This window comes from Podarcis vaucheri (assembly GCF_965113315.1).
Source record: "Podarcis vaucheri genome assembly, chromosome: 6".
In the NCBI taxonomy this organism is placed as follows: domain Eukaryota; kingdom Metazoa; phylum Chordata; class Lepidosauria; order Squamata; family Lacertidae; genus Podarcis; species Podarcis vaucheri.
The window spans coordinates 58,845,337-58,861,771 of NC_138764.1; the positions used below are offsets into that span (position 1 = coordinate 58,845,337).

The 16,435-nt window shown below is 46.5% G+C and overlaps 1 protein-coding gene across 2 annotated transcripts in view; it reads right to left on the reverse strand.

The window, feature by feature from the left end:
- The window catches only part of LOC309534750 (copine-5), a 141,899-nt gene that overhangs the window by 92,287 nt on the left and 33,177 nt on the right, over positions 1-16,435 (reverse strand). For both annotated transcript variants that reach the window (XM_082227078.1, XM_082227079.1), the window contains exon 3: positions 16,307-16,353. In XM_082227078.1, coding sequence (XP_082083204.1) covers positions 16,307-16,353 — 47 coding nt within the window. The remainder of the gene's footprint in view (positions 1-16,306; positions 16,354-16,435) is intronic.

The following is a 16,435-nucleotide window of genomic DNA, read 5'->3' on the forward strand; positions in this document are numbered from 1 at the left end:
GCTCTTTCTTCTTGAATCCTGAGCGGCTGCTCTGACAGTTGAGCTGTTTCAACCCCTAGACGGAGGCTCCAATTAAGCCAGCAACATTTGCTCAAGCACTGAACAGGACCAATTTCCTACTTTATCCTCCACATCATCCCATGATGGTTACTGTCTTTTGCACATTCTTCCCCCATGCTTCTTTATTGCCTCCACTGGGAGGTGAGATGTGGATGATGGGTGGATAGGTAGGAGCTGGGGAATGCTAGCCTTGCAGCTGTACGGCAGTGGAGATATAATACAGGAAGCCAAAGATAGCCTCAAATATTATCTCCAGATATGGGGCAGTGCTTCAGGGAACAATTATCTGTGATGAGTGGCAGTATTAACCACCACTTCATTGTGCTAATTTGTGTCCATTGTGCAATAACACAGAATGCCATAAAATGTTCTGAGAAGCAGCAGATGAGTTGATAGGCACGGGGCCTGCTTTTAATAATTAAAGTCAACTCTGGACTTAAAAGTTATTTCACACCAAGGGGACTTTGAACCTCAACAGAATCGTGAAATGGACTAGGTCCCCATCTTAGGGGAGAAATCAAGACAGCTCAGTCTAAACAAGCAAACAAATTTCAACATCGTCCAATGGGACAATGTATATTTTACGACTCAAAAAGTGTAAGAGTGAGCCCAAGGGAAATACCAATAGGTACAAGATGGTTTTAATAAGAGTTGTTTCCCATGCTTCAACTCACATGCTTTTGATTGGCTTATACAGGCAGTAGAATCAAGAGGAAACTCTTTTTCTGGATAGTAGAACATTAGTTGGCATGTCAGGAGCCAGAAATCCAAATGTTCTCCTGCCATACACACACCTGAAGGCAGAAAACTAGTGTGGCAAAGAGAAGTCTAGTCTTTTCCCTAGTTTTCCTATGGCAGCAAACCACCTCCCTGCAGGAAGCATCACACTATAGCCTTAATGGCCCCTCCAGGCTTGTGTTTTTTTGTGGGCATATCCTACAACATGTCCCTGATGCAATAACAGAGCATTAGTGATACATTCAATTGAGATTGCATTTAAATGGAAGGCATACTTTCCAAAACAATGCAAGCATTGAAAATACAGCCATCCTTTGAAATTCACACTTCTCTGAATTTTGCGATGCAGTTCAAGCAACATGCAGAAAAATGCACATACGAGAGTAAAGTGTCCATAAAAATACATATATTAAGCAAAACATACCCACAAAAACCATTATTTTAGAGGGAAATATGCATCTATCAGGCAAAATTGAGCATATTAGGAGAAATTTCCACTACAATGCTAATGAATTTTAATGAAAACTAAAGAAAAAGAAAAAGAAATCACAAACTCAAACAAGCAAAGAAGAATTTTGCACCCCACCCAAGTCATTACACCAGCACAGTCAAACATCTTCTCATGGGAAATTATACAAACTTCCAGGCAATTTTCCCACTCAGCCCCCTGCAGCTTCAGGAGAGAGAGAGAGAAAAAATACATCCATTAAAGAATACTTTCATGATTTAATTTTGTAATTTCTTATATATAAAAACTAAATAATTAAAAGTGACATTTTCTAGTTTGCTTGTCATTCTTCTCTTCTCTTTTATTTTTTCCTTCAAGATGCATGAATGCCTAAGCTGCAGTTCTACCAGGGAATGTCTCATTGAATTCAATGGGACTTACTTCTGAGTAGAAATCCATACACTTGCATTCTAGGTATCTATATAGAATGTTTCCTAGGTGCTCAAAGCACTTTGAGCACATCCCAACAGCAATCCTCCCAGCAATGCAGCAAAACAGGCCAATATTATTATCCTCATATTGCTGCTGGGTTGGAGGGGAGTGAGACTTGAGTGGTGGTGACTTGCTGTGCCCATCCAGGGAATTCATGACTGCAGTGGGATTTGCACCAATGACTTCTTGGCGCACAGTTCACCCTGTTAATGACTACAGGAGCTCTCGATAAGCCTCCCTCTCTTCACTTTCACAAACAACAGCCCATGGTGTTGATTCGGCAATTATGCAGCTCACAACACTGATTTGGGTGATACAAATGCCATCTTCAGAGAGATGCCAGACCTCTTCCTTTTTAGTTTGGGAGTTTCCTTTTCAGTTTAGGTGCAATACCATGGACAGCATCACAAAGAACTAATTGGGGCTCCCCATTTTACTACTTGCCCAATATTCTCGAAACAGAGCTCCTGATCCAAAGTACGACAGTGGAATTTGCTGCCAAGGGGTGTGGTGGAGTCTCCTTCTTTGGAGGTCTTTAAGCAGAGGCTTGACAACCATATGTCAGGAGTGCTCTGATGGTGTTTCCTGCTTGGCAGGGGGTTGGACTCGATGGCCCTTGTGGTCTCTTCCAACTCTATGATTCTATGATTCTATACTAACAGTTAGGATTGAATGACTGCTTACAAATCTGACAATTCTCTCGATATTAATAAAAATAAAATAAAATAAAATAAAACCTGACTGTCAGGCAGTGAAATGTTTGACCAAGATTTGCAATGTTATCACAGCAAAATGAGCAACTTGCTCTGGCAGCACGCACGCACACACACACACACACACCCTCCAGGATCTTTCTATTGCCAGAGTGCAAAAGAAGGGATTGAGTGATCCTTCCTTTTTCCATCAAAGGCTCTACGGAAGGAATAGGAAGTTGTGGCTCCCTTGTGGAACTAGTAAGTTAACTAGGGTGGCTACAACTCCAAGAAACAGGAAATGCATCAGTAAAACTGAGTACAAAACAGGATACAGATCTACATTCCTTTCTGTTCATAGGGACAAATTTAGAAGTAATGTTTTATTGAAAAAGAAATACAATGCATCTCACCACAGGGAGGATCGAGACAGGGACCAGGCGACCTGTGTGCTGGCTCAATCTGCTGTCCAGACTCTTGAGAGGCAACATCAAAGTCCCTTCTTGGAGTTGTTTATGTTACAACTGGATTTGGACTGGACAGCCCTCCAAATAGAAGACACCTTCTGAAAAGAGGATTACCCCCTGACAGTCTTTCAAATGTCCTTGGTGAAATATGACACATGATCACCTAAAGTTAACAGAGTATACTTATGTAACAGCAGTGTAGAGTCTAAGTCTGTTTCTTAGTAGGACAGAGGTTTTCAACCTTTTTGAGTCCACTGCTCCCTTGGCCAACTCCATTCTTTCTGTGGCAGCCCTGTGGGGCTCAGGAGCCCAGTTATGTCACCCCTTGCCTGCAGATCTGACAGCCTCTTGCCCTTTTTTGAACACCCTCCCTTGTGGTTTGTTTCCTCAGCCTCCCCTCCCCTCTCCTTGGGAGTCCCCTGGGCAGGCACTGCTGCTGCCCCTGATCTCTGAGCTGCCCCCAACCAGCCCCAAAGAGAGGTGCCTCCTCACACTGCCCCACAGGGGCCTGGGAAGAGGATGTCTCCAGCCTTGGAGGCCCAATGGAGACTGGCCAAAGGTGAGTGTGAGGCCAGCACCTTACCTTGGGAAGCAGGCCTTGCACACAGTAAGCACAAGAAAGGCCAGCACAATGCCTGCCTGCCTGGCCTCCTACTAGTCTGTCCATTCCCAACAGCAAGGCCTGCAAACTGGCTGGCTGTGCTACCACACCCACTTGCATGCTTACTCCAGGGCAGCCTCAGCTCCTGGCAACCAGCACCCCCTGGCCAGCCCCAGAGGCACCATTCACCCGTGGAGCTTGTAGGCAGGGACACGAGAGGGCATCAGAGGAGGGAGGGAAGGAAGAGGGACAGAGGCCAGTGTTGCTTGTGACACCCCTGGCCAAGGCACCCCAGGGTGCCATGGCACACTGGTTAAAAACCACTGCAGTAGACCTATGGTCCTCAACAGGACAGTCATGGGTGCTGTGTTGCTTGGGGTCAGGTTTAGGCTAAAGACTAGACTGGTCTTTCCTTCTACTCTGGCCCCATCTGCACTACGTATTCAAAGCAGTATCATGCCACTTTAAACAGTCAAGGCTTCCACCCCAAAATCCTGGGAACCGTAGTTTGTTAAAGGTGCTGAGAGTTGTAAGGAGACCCCTATTCGCCTCCCAGAGCTACCATTCCGAAAGTGCTTTAACAATCAATCCCACTTCCCAGGTAGTTCCTGGGAAACAAATACAACTTAATGTTGTGGTGCTCATATGGTCAAACCAGACTTTACAGAACAGCGACTTTCTCTCCCCACTATACACCTTTGCTGAATGGGGTCATGTGACTCTTGCTCTCACATAAGTTCACTTCAGAGTGGATAGACTTTGAACAAAGCGTCATAATCAACCAATTGCTTCCAGTTTGCAATGGTGTGCTTAATGTCCATCTGCTCTCAGCCCAGTACATGCTGGTAGTGGGGTAGAAGTCCCCTCAATAATTCAAAAATGATAGTCTCACACACACCCTCTGTAATTCAAGCACTGACTCTGTAGAGAGGAGTATACTTTCAGCAGCAGCCTGATGCATCTAACTGCTTTGGAATGTAAGTTTCAAGCACTGGTAGTGTGTTAAAGTGGCAATATATGATAAACAATAATTGTCTTTTACAGACCAGAGACACTCACGTCTGGAGGAGTGGGGTGGAATCCTCCAAATGCAAGTAAATATAAGAAAGAATGGGATTTTATCATTCCTTTTTTTTTCCTTTTCCAAGTTTCCCTTTCCCTGGGGTGTCAAACTGAATGGGTTTGAATTCTATGCTGAGACAATTAAACCAACTTAAAGCCTCCTACAATTAAACCAGTCTAGCAATTTCCCCCATGTCTGCTCATTGATGTCATCCCACACTGCTTTATGCATATTCAAATGTTTAAATAATTATGTTCCACATTCAGGGGATTGCTGTGGAGAAGGCCTGTTCCCTTGTTTCTGCCCAGCATGCCTTAGTCAACGCAGGCAGGAGGGCCTCTTCTCCAGCTGAGCGCATGCGGTGGGCAGGAAAGCCAAACGGGAGATTTGATCTTCCACTGTCCAGCAATAGTAAATTCTCCAAAAAAGAAACACACACCAACAGCCTATAGAGCATGGATCCCTGATGGATGGTTATGTTGGTCAGGACTAATGGCAGATGGAGCCAAACAACATCTGCAGGGCACCATGTTGCTACCCTTGCTATACCTCACTTCTCCCAAGATATCTCTGCACAAACCTCCCTGCACACAATCATGGCTCACAGCACGGATACAAAGCTGCCCTGCCCTGAGGCCAGCTGACCCTTACTAAGCAGGCACCCTGCGAGAACTGAGAGGTTAATTGCCATGGAGAAACAACTGCCAAGCTCCTCTTACAACAGCAGCTCAGCCAGTAAGTATTGTGAGAATGTCCTATGAACCTTCCTTTAGCCCAACAAAAGCAGGTTCTGCAGTATTACAAATAAATGAGGATCTTGTTTGTATTGTAAAGGCAGGACAGCGCTCTGCAGCCGCATTTCAAAGGATCCTTTTTTTACAGATATGGCGGCTTTTGATACGGGGATCCTGCTGCCTGCAGATATGCGGAAGGGAATGTCCATGTGTGATAACTATCAGTGCTACTATACTAGGGAACAAACAAGGTTAGAATAGCCTGAGCCATATTGCCAAGAACGTATCACAATATTGACTCCTCCTTGTATGTATACTTCTCATTTGTTTGTACCTAAATATTTGCATGTGTTGCTGGGTACACTCAATTAGGACTTGGCTGCCTAAAACTAATTGCTAGAATCTTCCTGCCAAGAATAATTGCTTTTTTTCCAAGAAATGACTTCTGCATATTGGCATCACAGCTATCCCTAGACGCTACACCACCCTGGGTAGGCAACCGTTGACTTCAGGCATTGGCTAGATGGGATTCTGCTCCACAGCTTTATTTACCTGGTGATTTATAAGCTTTGGACCCAAGCAGCAGCTCCATAATGCCCGACCTCAGGCAGTCCTTGCATTGGCCCGCTGTAGCGTCTCCGTCTTTTTAGTACACTGGATTAAGCTGAGGAAAGTCGCTTATTACAGAGAGGGGACTAAATGCAATTTGCTACATCCTGCAAGTTCTAAGCAAGCACCCATGGAGCTGACTGAGGGCAGGGTGGTTTTAGTGTGGCAATACCTTATTCACCCGATTGGACCAGCCTCCACTGCAATAGGCCCAGCATGCCCCTTAAATTTTTAGTTTTTCCTTCCCTTATCCCCTGATTCCCCCCCTCCCAGTAGAGAAGCCTCTCTGAGGATTTTCCAGCTCAGCTGTACCTTTTGCTACATTTCTTTGAGCTCTGTCCTTTCCCGCTGCTAGAGATATGCATTGTGGTTTGCTGGTATAATTCTAATTTCTAGTTTTGGTTTCTCAAGACTGGACTGTCTTGTATAACTTCCTAAAAGCACACACGCACACAGAGTAAATGACAAACCAAAACCACATTTGTTCATTCAACAGTCAACAATTAAAGTGCATATTAATGTAAAATGTACCTTCTTATTTTATAAGCATAAATATATCTCTGAATCATCCGCCTTCATCAAAATCTGAAAATGAAATTAAGCTTAACCATGTGTAATTTATTGCAATCTTCTCTAATGAAAGTTGTGATTATAAAAGATAACTGAGGGGGATATGAATGCTTTAAATTAGGATTAATTAGGTTTTTGTCAGCATTGTACAAAATTAGGACATGATTGCACATTCAACCTTCCGCAGGCAGAGCTACACATGAGGGGTGGGGTGGAGGGGGGGACTAGTATAAAGGTCAATGGATCTCTCCTTCTTCTTCCCCCATCACTGGCCAGTCCTTGGCTGGACTCTCACACACAATGAGGCTCTCATTTTGATATAGATATATAGATATAATGTGTATGTGAAGGGAGAGGGAAGGGTTGCTTTCTATATTCTCTATACCTTGTACCTTGTACCTAAGAAGGATTTTTTAATATTCTCTGTATCTTGGATCTAAGCAAATTCTGAGCTAATTTGACTTCTGCAAAATGTGGTCAGCTAGCAGCTAGCAGACACCGGCTGTGTGCTAAATCTGTCAGAGGCCATTTCCTGCCTTGCTGGCTAGCAGAAGCTGCTACTGTAAGCAAGAAATAACCAGACCTGCTAAAGCTGCTGTTAGCAATAACCAACCAGGCCTGCTAAAGAGGCCCCTTTTCCTGTCTTATGCTTACTAATGCAAGAATGAGAAAAGACACGTGTATGAAGGAGAGGGGAGGGAGTGCTTGGTTAGCAGAAAGACAGGAATGTTTAGCAAGCAATAAAATGTGTTTAGCAAGCAATATGGATGTTCCATATAGGGGAATAAGTTGAACATTTGCTAGCCGATTGGGGAAGTCTGGGGAAGGTGTGGGAGGGGGAAGAGTGCTCAGAAAGTATAAGAAAGTCTGCTGAAGTGTCTTGCGGTACAGCCAGTGTATTTTCAGGAGCTATCCAGCTGGTTGTCTCTGTGTACAGATTGTCTCTGTGCACAGATTTCAATAAACTCTTTTTCTCCAAAGAAGATTTTGCTTTCCTGGTACTTTTGTTCCCTCCAAGGTCCGGGGATGGCGTGGCTGATGGATCCCTAGGTAAATAAGGCTTCATTTCTTTGGGGGCTCGTCCGGGATAAGCCCCCTCCCCAATACGGACCGGAGGGCCAGGCTCAACCAAGGTGAACAGCTCAGCAGCGTTTGCAGGCTCCCGTGCGCACCCCGCCTGTTTCGTGGGGGGAGCCAGCCACACTGTTCTGGAGTGGAGACATCTAGTTGAGGGAGAACAAGAAGACGGCGCCGAGGGGACAGGTCCGCAGCGGAAAAAGGTAAGCCCGGCGGAAAGGGCAGCCCGACGGAAAGGGCAGGAGGCTTGATCAACCTCCCCTGGTTGTGGCAGGGTGCCACAGGCAATAAGGTGCCACCAGGAATAAGGGGATTGGTTGCGCAGTAGAGTGCCAGCCACCAGGAATAAAGGGGACTGTTTGTGCAGGAGAGTGCCACCAGCAGAAGTTGGGAACAGAAGAGGGAGGGATATATATATATATTGTGATTTTTGGTGTGTTTTGTGTATTGCATGCTGAAGTTATTTTGGTGTGTTTAGTGTGTTACATGTTGAAATTATATTGATGTGATTTGTATGTTGTATGTTGCTATGTTGCATGTCAGATACTTGGAAGGCTTTTGGGGATTCAAGCTGATGAGGGGAAGATGAGGACATTGTGAATTAGATTGGCCCACCCAAAAGAATAAATTGGCCGTCCATCAGGACCCTTGATTTGCAACTCATTAATCCATTATATCAGAACATTTTGAATGACCGTTCTGATCAAATCCCCTACATTTCCACATGGAAGACCAATGTGGAAAAGAACCCCCCTTGGCTGAAGTCATGCTGCCAAAAAGTCTCAGGCAGCCGTATCTGCTCAGTCAGGAAGACAGGAGGACAACCCCCCAGTCCTCCAGGATTCAGAGAAGGAAGAAGATAAAGTTTTAATGCCCCCACCGCCTTATGCCCCGGCAACAGCCCAGGCACCACCCCCGCCACAGGGAACAGATGGCCCAGCCCCCAATCCCGTGGACAATGCATTGTTAGACCTGGGCGAAGATGGAGAAAGGGAGGAACGAGAAGAGGATGATGAGGATGAGGCATTTGTAGGAAGATTGATTAAGTTGAAAAGTGATGGAAAGATATGAACAGAGGAACAGGCAGAACGTTGAGAAAGTATGTGGAACCTTATGAGAAGTGGACGTCAGTCCCCATATGTTAAAAACAGCGGGATGTATAGGGGAACAGAGAAGAAAGTGGCAGAAAAAGTGGGGAAAGGCAGCGAAAAGAGTGACCCTCCATAGGGCACATAAAGCACAGGAGAAGGGCGCGGCCAGAGTGATGCCTCTCCATAGAGTGTATGACCCTCCGGCCCCCGTGGGACCTGATGGGGTTGTGCCCAATAGAACTCATACAGTTCAACATGTCCCCTTCTCTAGTGCAGATGTTTGTAATTGGAAGAACCAAAACCCTTCATTTGAAGAAAACCCTGCCAATTTTTAAAACATACAACCCCACTTCTTATGATGTGCAGTATTTGATGGATGCCCTGCTAGCTACAGAGGAGGATAGGCGAATTCATGCTGAAGCCCGAGCACACATGAGAATGCAAGGGACAGAGGAGGCCCCTGAAGCCTACTTAAAGAGGCTGAAGGAAGCCTACCGCCAGTATATCCCTGTGGACCCAGATGAGGCTGCCAATGCCCCTATCATAAAACTGCCTTTGTAGCCCAGGCAGCGCCCGATATTTGCCGAAAAATTCAGATGGGCCACACCCTGAAATGGATGTTAGAAATAGCCCAAACTACTTATAATCAGAGAGAGGAAGAGGCCCAGAAGAAAAAAGGAGAAGTACCAGGCAGAGAAGTTGATGGCCCTGAAGACGGGAGGTCCACCGTTAGGAGAAGAAGAGGAGGGCGAGGCCGCTTAGGAAAGAGCAACAGCATGCCTTCAAGGATTTGAAAACGGCATTGCAGCAAGCACCAGCGCTGGGCATCCCAAATCCTGAGAAGCCTTTCTCCCTGTTTGTGGATGAAGACCAGGGAACAGCAAAGGGAGTGCTATGCCAAAAATTGGGAAGCTGGCAACAGCCCGTGGCATACCTATCTGAGCGCCTGACGCCTACAGAACAAGGTTTACCGCCGTGCATGAGAGCAGTTGTGGCAGTAGCTACCCTATTGAACAAAGCCGACAAATTTATTTTTGGCCAAGACACTGTTTGTGTGACCCCGCATGCAGTCCCAGCACTGCTTGACATGAAGGGTACCTATTTCCTCTCCCAAGCAAAGATGAGAAAGTGCCAGATGCTATTGTTGCACCCGCGTTTGAAGTTCCAGGTCACCACCGCCCTCAACCCAGCTACCCTGTTGCCGGTAGGAGAAGGTGAGGAGCAGATGCACGATTGCATTGAAGTAATGGACGAAGTATATTCCAGCAGGCCTGATCTCAAAGACGAGGCAAACCCCCACTGGCCTTCATGGTTTGTGGATGGAAGCAGTTTTGTTGAGGCTGGGCAGCGGAAGGCAGGCTATGCAGTGGTAGCCCTGGAAGACCAGGTGATCGAAGCAAAGTCACTCCCGCCTGGAACATCGGCCCAGCTGGCAGAACTAACTGCGCTTACCAGAGCCCTGAGCCTGGCAAAGGGACAGAAGATAAACATTTATGCAGATTCTAAGTATGCATTCCTGACTTTACATGCCCATGGAGCCTTATGGAAAGAAAGAGGTTTGCTTACCTCCAGAGGAAACCAGGTGGCCCACCCACAAGCTTTATTGAACCTTCTGGATGCTGTATGGGAACCCGAGGCAGTGGCAGTTATCCATTGTTATGGACACAAGACTGGACCAGGGGAAGTGGCTAGAGGAAATCGATTGGCAGACAAAGCGGCCAAGGAAGCAGCCCGGGAACTGGCCCCAGCCCCGATCATTGGAGCACTAATCCCAGAAGAGATTTTAAGCACCGTTGACAAGCCGGCCTACACAAAGCAGGAAAGGGACACTGCAGATGCCCAGGAGTTGACATTGTCCAAAGAAGGATGGTACCTCACCCCTGATGACAGGATATGGATTCCAGAGTCCCTGTCCCGGCAGATAACTCAGAGATACCATGAGTCAACCCACATGGGGCCAGATGCTACAACCAAGCAACTGGAGAAGTGCTTCTATATAGCCCGCCTCTACCAACTGGCAGCCCAGATCTCCAGGAAATGCCTGCTATGTCAAAAGAATAATCCCAGAGCCGGACCACTGGCTCCCCCAGGGATTCAGCACAGTGGAACTGCACCTATGGAAGATCTTGTTGTGGACTTTAAACATGGCCCACAAAGACTGAAAAGGCATTTGAAGTAACCAGGTGCCTGCTTAGGGAAATCATCCCTCGCTATGGATTGCCAAGGTCCGTAGGATCTGATAATGGACCAGCATTTGTTCATGCAGTCCTACAGGGGCTGGCAAAAGCGCTCCAGATCAACTGGAAGCTGCATACTGCTTATAGACCCCAGAGTTCTGGAAAAGTAGAGAGAATGAACAGAACTCTAAAGAATCAGCTGTCCAAGCTGACACAGGAGACCGGGTCTAATTGGGTGACCATGTTGCCCTTGGCGTTACTCAGGGTCCGCAGTCTCCCGTCAAAACGGACCCATCTGTCACCCTTTGAAATTATATTTAGGAGACCGGTCCCATATGTCAAAATGTTGTCCCCACATGCTGGTCAGGATATGCAATTGAATAATTAAGTCCAGATATTCTTCCGAGTTTTCTTTTGTCTCGACAGGTGGACCCAGGCTCGCGACCCCTGTGTGTTGGCTGCATCAGTTCGAGCCAGGTGACGAAGTGTGGGTGAAAGACTGGCAGCGAGCCCCCCCCTACAGCCTTGCTGGAGGGGACCATACACTGTGCTACTTTCTACACCTACTGCTGTGAAGGTTGCTGGCATCACCCCGTGGGTCCACCCTACTCAGTAAAGAAAGCCATTTCAAACTGGACAGTTACACCAGATCCAGAGAACTCCCTTCAGCTGATTATCTCCAAATGCCTGGCAGACGACCGCTCTGCTGATATCACACCGGAAGCTGATATCTCAACGCACAGCTGAAGAATTGGATGGGAGGGGCGCCCGCGGGCAGCGTCCCCAACGTGAAAATCCGTGCCGGGACTAATCCAGGAAGTCCACCAGGACATTTAATATTTCCATAAGGACTTTCTCTTTTCTTTTTTTTCTGTTATCTGCTCTATGCCCCACAGCCCTGACCCCACTGAGCCATACCGCCCTTATTGGCCTGCTGGCCTCTGCTACGACTGGTTCGTCTTGCCGGTGGTAAGAGATGGCGTGCTCTTTGGCTATTGGAAACTGGGGTTTGATGAGATTGCCGTATTGAAACACCCCACTGCCCCGTTGTGGCTCCTCTCCCACACCACTGTCCAGCACGCGTGGATAGTGCTCATACGGGAAGTTGCAGAGACGATCGAAATCTATCGAGTTCTGGACCGCTCTTGCTGTTGTGGGAGGGTAGTCAACTGTTATCTGGGAGGTAGAGCACTGTACCAACCTCATTTGATAGACCAGGTCCTACTCTTAATCCAGGTGATAGATGGGACGGAACCTATCTTAATGCAAGTATTGCAGGGGTGGGAGCCTTAACCAGGTGTGCATTGAAATTGCTAAACAAGTGCCAGTAAGAATTGCCACCCCAGGATTTCAGCTTCCATATGCTCTGGTCACTAGGGAGGCAGCACGAGAGTTCAATCCACCCAACAGGGTTAGTAGAAAAATTGACCCACATAGTGGGAGCATCAGCTCACCGGTGGGCTCTCATCCTTGAGGCTCAACAGGTAGTCGGGCACAAATATCAGTGGGCTCTTCAACAATGAGCACACCCCCTGAATATTGGTGGGAGGAACCATGGAGATATTGGGTTTGGTGGGTAGGAGTGATATGTACCGCCCTTGTCATATGGATGCTCTCGTATTTCTGTTGGCATGAACGGTATCGTATTTGTGGGAAGAAACGTAATCCATCTATACCTTTGATGATTCTCCTTTTCTTTTTAGTTGGAGAGCCCACATGTGTATTGGCACAGGCAGGAAAAAGTCCCCCGACCTCCCTTGCCGACATTTCCCGTTTGATGACTGAATGGGGTGCCCATAACTCCTACAATAGGTGGTTACAAATGGCTGAAATGGAGCATGTTGTTTCAACGTTTCAGACCATGGCGAGGCTATCCGTGATCTGGCGGCTAGCATTGAAAAGGTGGCACATGTCCCTGTACAAACTTGGGAGGGCTGGGATATGTCTTGGTTGGATAGCATCTTCCCAGGTGGATGGATGGGGAGGATATTTACTATGGTGATAGGCCCAATAATGCTTCTATTGCTTTTCTGCTTCTGTATACCCTGCTTAATGCAATGCTTGCAACATATGATGGAAAAAATGATGTCTCGCATGATGGGACCTCGCGTGATTGCTTTCATGAGAGATTATAGACCCCTACCCCAGAACGAACCTAAGTATTAGGTTGTTCATAAGAAGAGGAGGGAGTGAAGGGAGAGGGAAGGGTTGCTTTCTATATTCTCTATACCTTGTACCTTGTACCTAAGAAGGATTTTTTAATATTCTCTGTATCTTGGATCTAAGCAAATTCTGAGCTAATTTGACTTCTGCAAAATGTGGTCAGCTAGCAGCTAGCAGACACCGGCTGTGTGCTAAATCTGTCAGAGGCCATTTCCTGCCTTGCTGGCTAGCAGAAGCTGCTACTGTAAGCAAGAAATAACCAGACCTGCTAAAGCTGCTGTTAGCAATAACCAACCAGGCCTGCTAAAGAGGCCCCTTTTCCTGTCTTATGCTTACTAATGCAAGAATGAGAAAAGACACGTGTATGAAGGAGAGGGGAGGGAGTGCTTGGTTAGCAGAAAGACAGGAATGTTTAGCAAGCAATAAAATGTGTTTAGCAAGCAATATGGATGTTCCATATAGGGGAATAAGTTGAACATTTGCTAGCCGATTGGGGAAGTCTGGGGAAGGTGTGGGAGGGGGAAGAGTGCTCAGAAAGTATAAGAAAGTCTGCTGAAGTGTCTTGTGGTACAGCCAGTGTATTTTCAGGAGCTATCCAGCTGGTTGTCTCTGTGTACAGATTGTCTCTGTGCACAGATTTCAATAAACTCTTTTTCTCCAAAGAAGATTTTGCTTTCCTGGTACTTTTGTTCCCTCCAAGGTCCGGGGATGGCGTGGCTGATGGATCCCTAGGTAAATAAGGCTTCATATGTATAAAGACACACATGAATGTGGATGTGTGTTTATTTGTGTGTGTATATATGGGGGTGGGGTGGAGGGGGAGAGAGTGAGAGAGATGCATTTTATATAAATATATCAAAATAATCTCCTTATATGCACCCAAGATCTCAAGGTAATGCATATTGGGAATAAATAAGAAAATAATACACAACTACATGAAATCAGAGACTAAAAGTGATTATATAAAAATAAAAGCAATTTAAAACCTCCAATAATAATAATAATAATAATAATAATAATAATAATAATAATTTATTTATACCCCACGTATCTGGCTGAGTTTCCCCAGCCACTCTGGGCGGCTCCCAATCAAGTGTTAAAAAGAATACAGCATTAAATATTAAAAACTTCCCTAACCAGGGCTGCCTTCAGATGTCTTTTAAAGATAGGACAGCTGCTTATTTCCTTCACATCTGAAGGGAGGGTGTTCCACAGGGTGGGCACCGCTACTGAGAAGGCTCTCTGTCTGGTTCCCTGTAGCTTTGCTTCTCGCAATGAGGGAACCGCCAGAAGGCCCTCGGCGCTGGACCTCAGCGTCCGGGCAGAATGATGGGGGTATACAGGACCGAGGCCGTTTAGGGCTTTAAAGGTCAGCACCAACACTTTGAATTGTGCTCGGAAACGTACTGGGAGCCAATGCAGATCTCTCAGAACCGGTGTTATGTGGTCCCGGCGGCCACTCCCAGTCACCAGTCTAGCTGCTGCATTCTGGATTAATTGCAAACATTAATATAATCAATCACCATTAAAACAATCGTCAGCAAAGCCAGTGAAGAGGATACAAATTAGCAACCAAATGCTTGACAGTCAAAGTAAGTCTTGAGCTGGTGTCAACAAGATACCACTGAGGCCAGGTGGGCCTTCCTGGAAACAGTCTGGGGCTACTGCTGAAAATGCCCCATCTCTTGTAATAGCCCCCCATACTTCTATAAGATGAGACCATCCAAGGGGGGCCTCAGATGCTGACTTATGGATCTGGTTAGGTTCATGCTGGAAGAGTTGTTTGTAAAGTACTGGGATCCTCAATCGTATATGGCTTTATATGTTGAAAGCAGCACTTCATAGTGGATCTGAAAACATACCAGAAGCCAGCGCAGCCAGAGTAGAATCGTTATATGACTGAACCCTCAGTCTGGCCACAAAACAACTGTTGCAGCTGCAGTTTCCAAGCCATCTTCAAAGGCACTCCCAAAAATAAGAGTAATCTAACCATGAGGATACCAGGGCATATACAGGTTACCAGCATCCAGATAAGGGCGCCTCCACTCCAAAGACCATAATGGATCCAGAAGTGTCCCCAAGCTATGAACCTCCTCCATCAATGGGAGTGAGACCCCACCCAGAGCTGGGAGAATGCCACTTACCCAGACAGCAGAACCACCCACTAACAGTATCTCTGCCTTATTTGGACTGAGCTTCAGTTTACTGGCTCTCATCCAGTCCATTATCTCAGGCAGGCACCAGTTCAGTGCATCCACCAAAACAGCCTCTGGCAATGAAAAGGAGAAGCAGAGCTGCGTGCCACCAGCATATTGATGACAATGCACTCCAAAACTCTGGGTGACCCCACTCTGTGGTTTCATGCAGATGTTCAATAGCAAGGGGCTGAATAATATTCCTCCAGCACTACTTTACGGAGTCACCCATCTAAGTGGCGCCAGAACCACCACAAAGCAGTACCACCCACCTCCGATATAGCCACTTCAGAAGGATACTATTAAGGATACTCTGGCCCTCCAGATGTTTGGGACTACAATTCCCATCATCCATAGCTAACAGGACCAGTGGTCAGGGATGATGGGAATTGTAGTCCCAAACATCTGGAGGGCCGGAGTTTGCCAATGCCTGGTTAATAGCATAGAAAGTCACCAAGAAATAAAGGAGGCTCTCCTGGAGGCTAGCTGGGATGAGAAGAAGAGGAGAATAGTTCATTGAGCATCTTTAGGGGCTGGAAACATGCTCAGTTACACTGTTTGGCTAATGCTGGCAGAATGGAGTTGCTATCTCATGCACTCACAGCAGCTAAGTCAACAGCCCAATACCTATAGCAGGATGTGCTTGTAAGGGTACTCAGGAAGCAAGTCGTATTCATTTGCCTTTTATTTTTCTCTCTCTCTGGCTTTTGGCTGCTTGTTGTTTGCACCCACCAGAGGCTCCACTTATATGCTCATAGCATCCTGGACAGCACAGCATCCTGGAAAGCTCAGTTGGTTAGAGTTGGAATGTCACCTGCACCACACCTACTAATAATATATGGTATCCATGTTGCTTTGCTGGGCCCTATAGAGACCCCCTAGTGGTCTTCCATGTAATAGAGGGGAAAGCTGTGCAGGTAGTAATGTGGGCCGGCCCCACCGGGCCTGTATTTCAGGAGATGAACCATAAAGGTGAGAAAATTGAGGTACAAAGCAGGGAAATCATTTGCAAATACTGCCCAAGGCATCGGAGGCAGAAAAGTGGAATTAAATGCAGGTTTTGATCACCCAGCATCTTTCTAAGACCAGACCTGTTCCAGTCAAAATGAAAATAAATGCAGATACATACCTCTCTCCACTGCTTGGTCTCTATGCCCTGAGTATACAGCACACACACTGCAAAGGGAAAACAGCTCAGCTCAGTCACTGGCAGAGTGAAGGCAGTGGTATCAAACAGCATAGTCTGCGTTACCCAAAT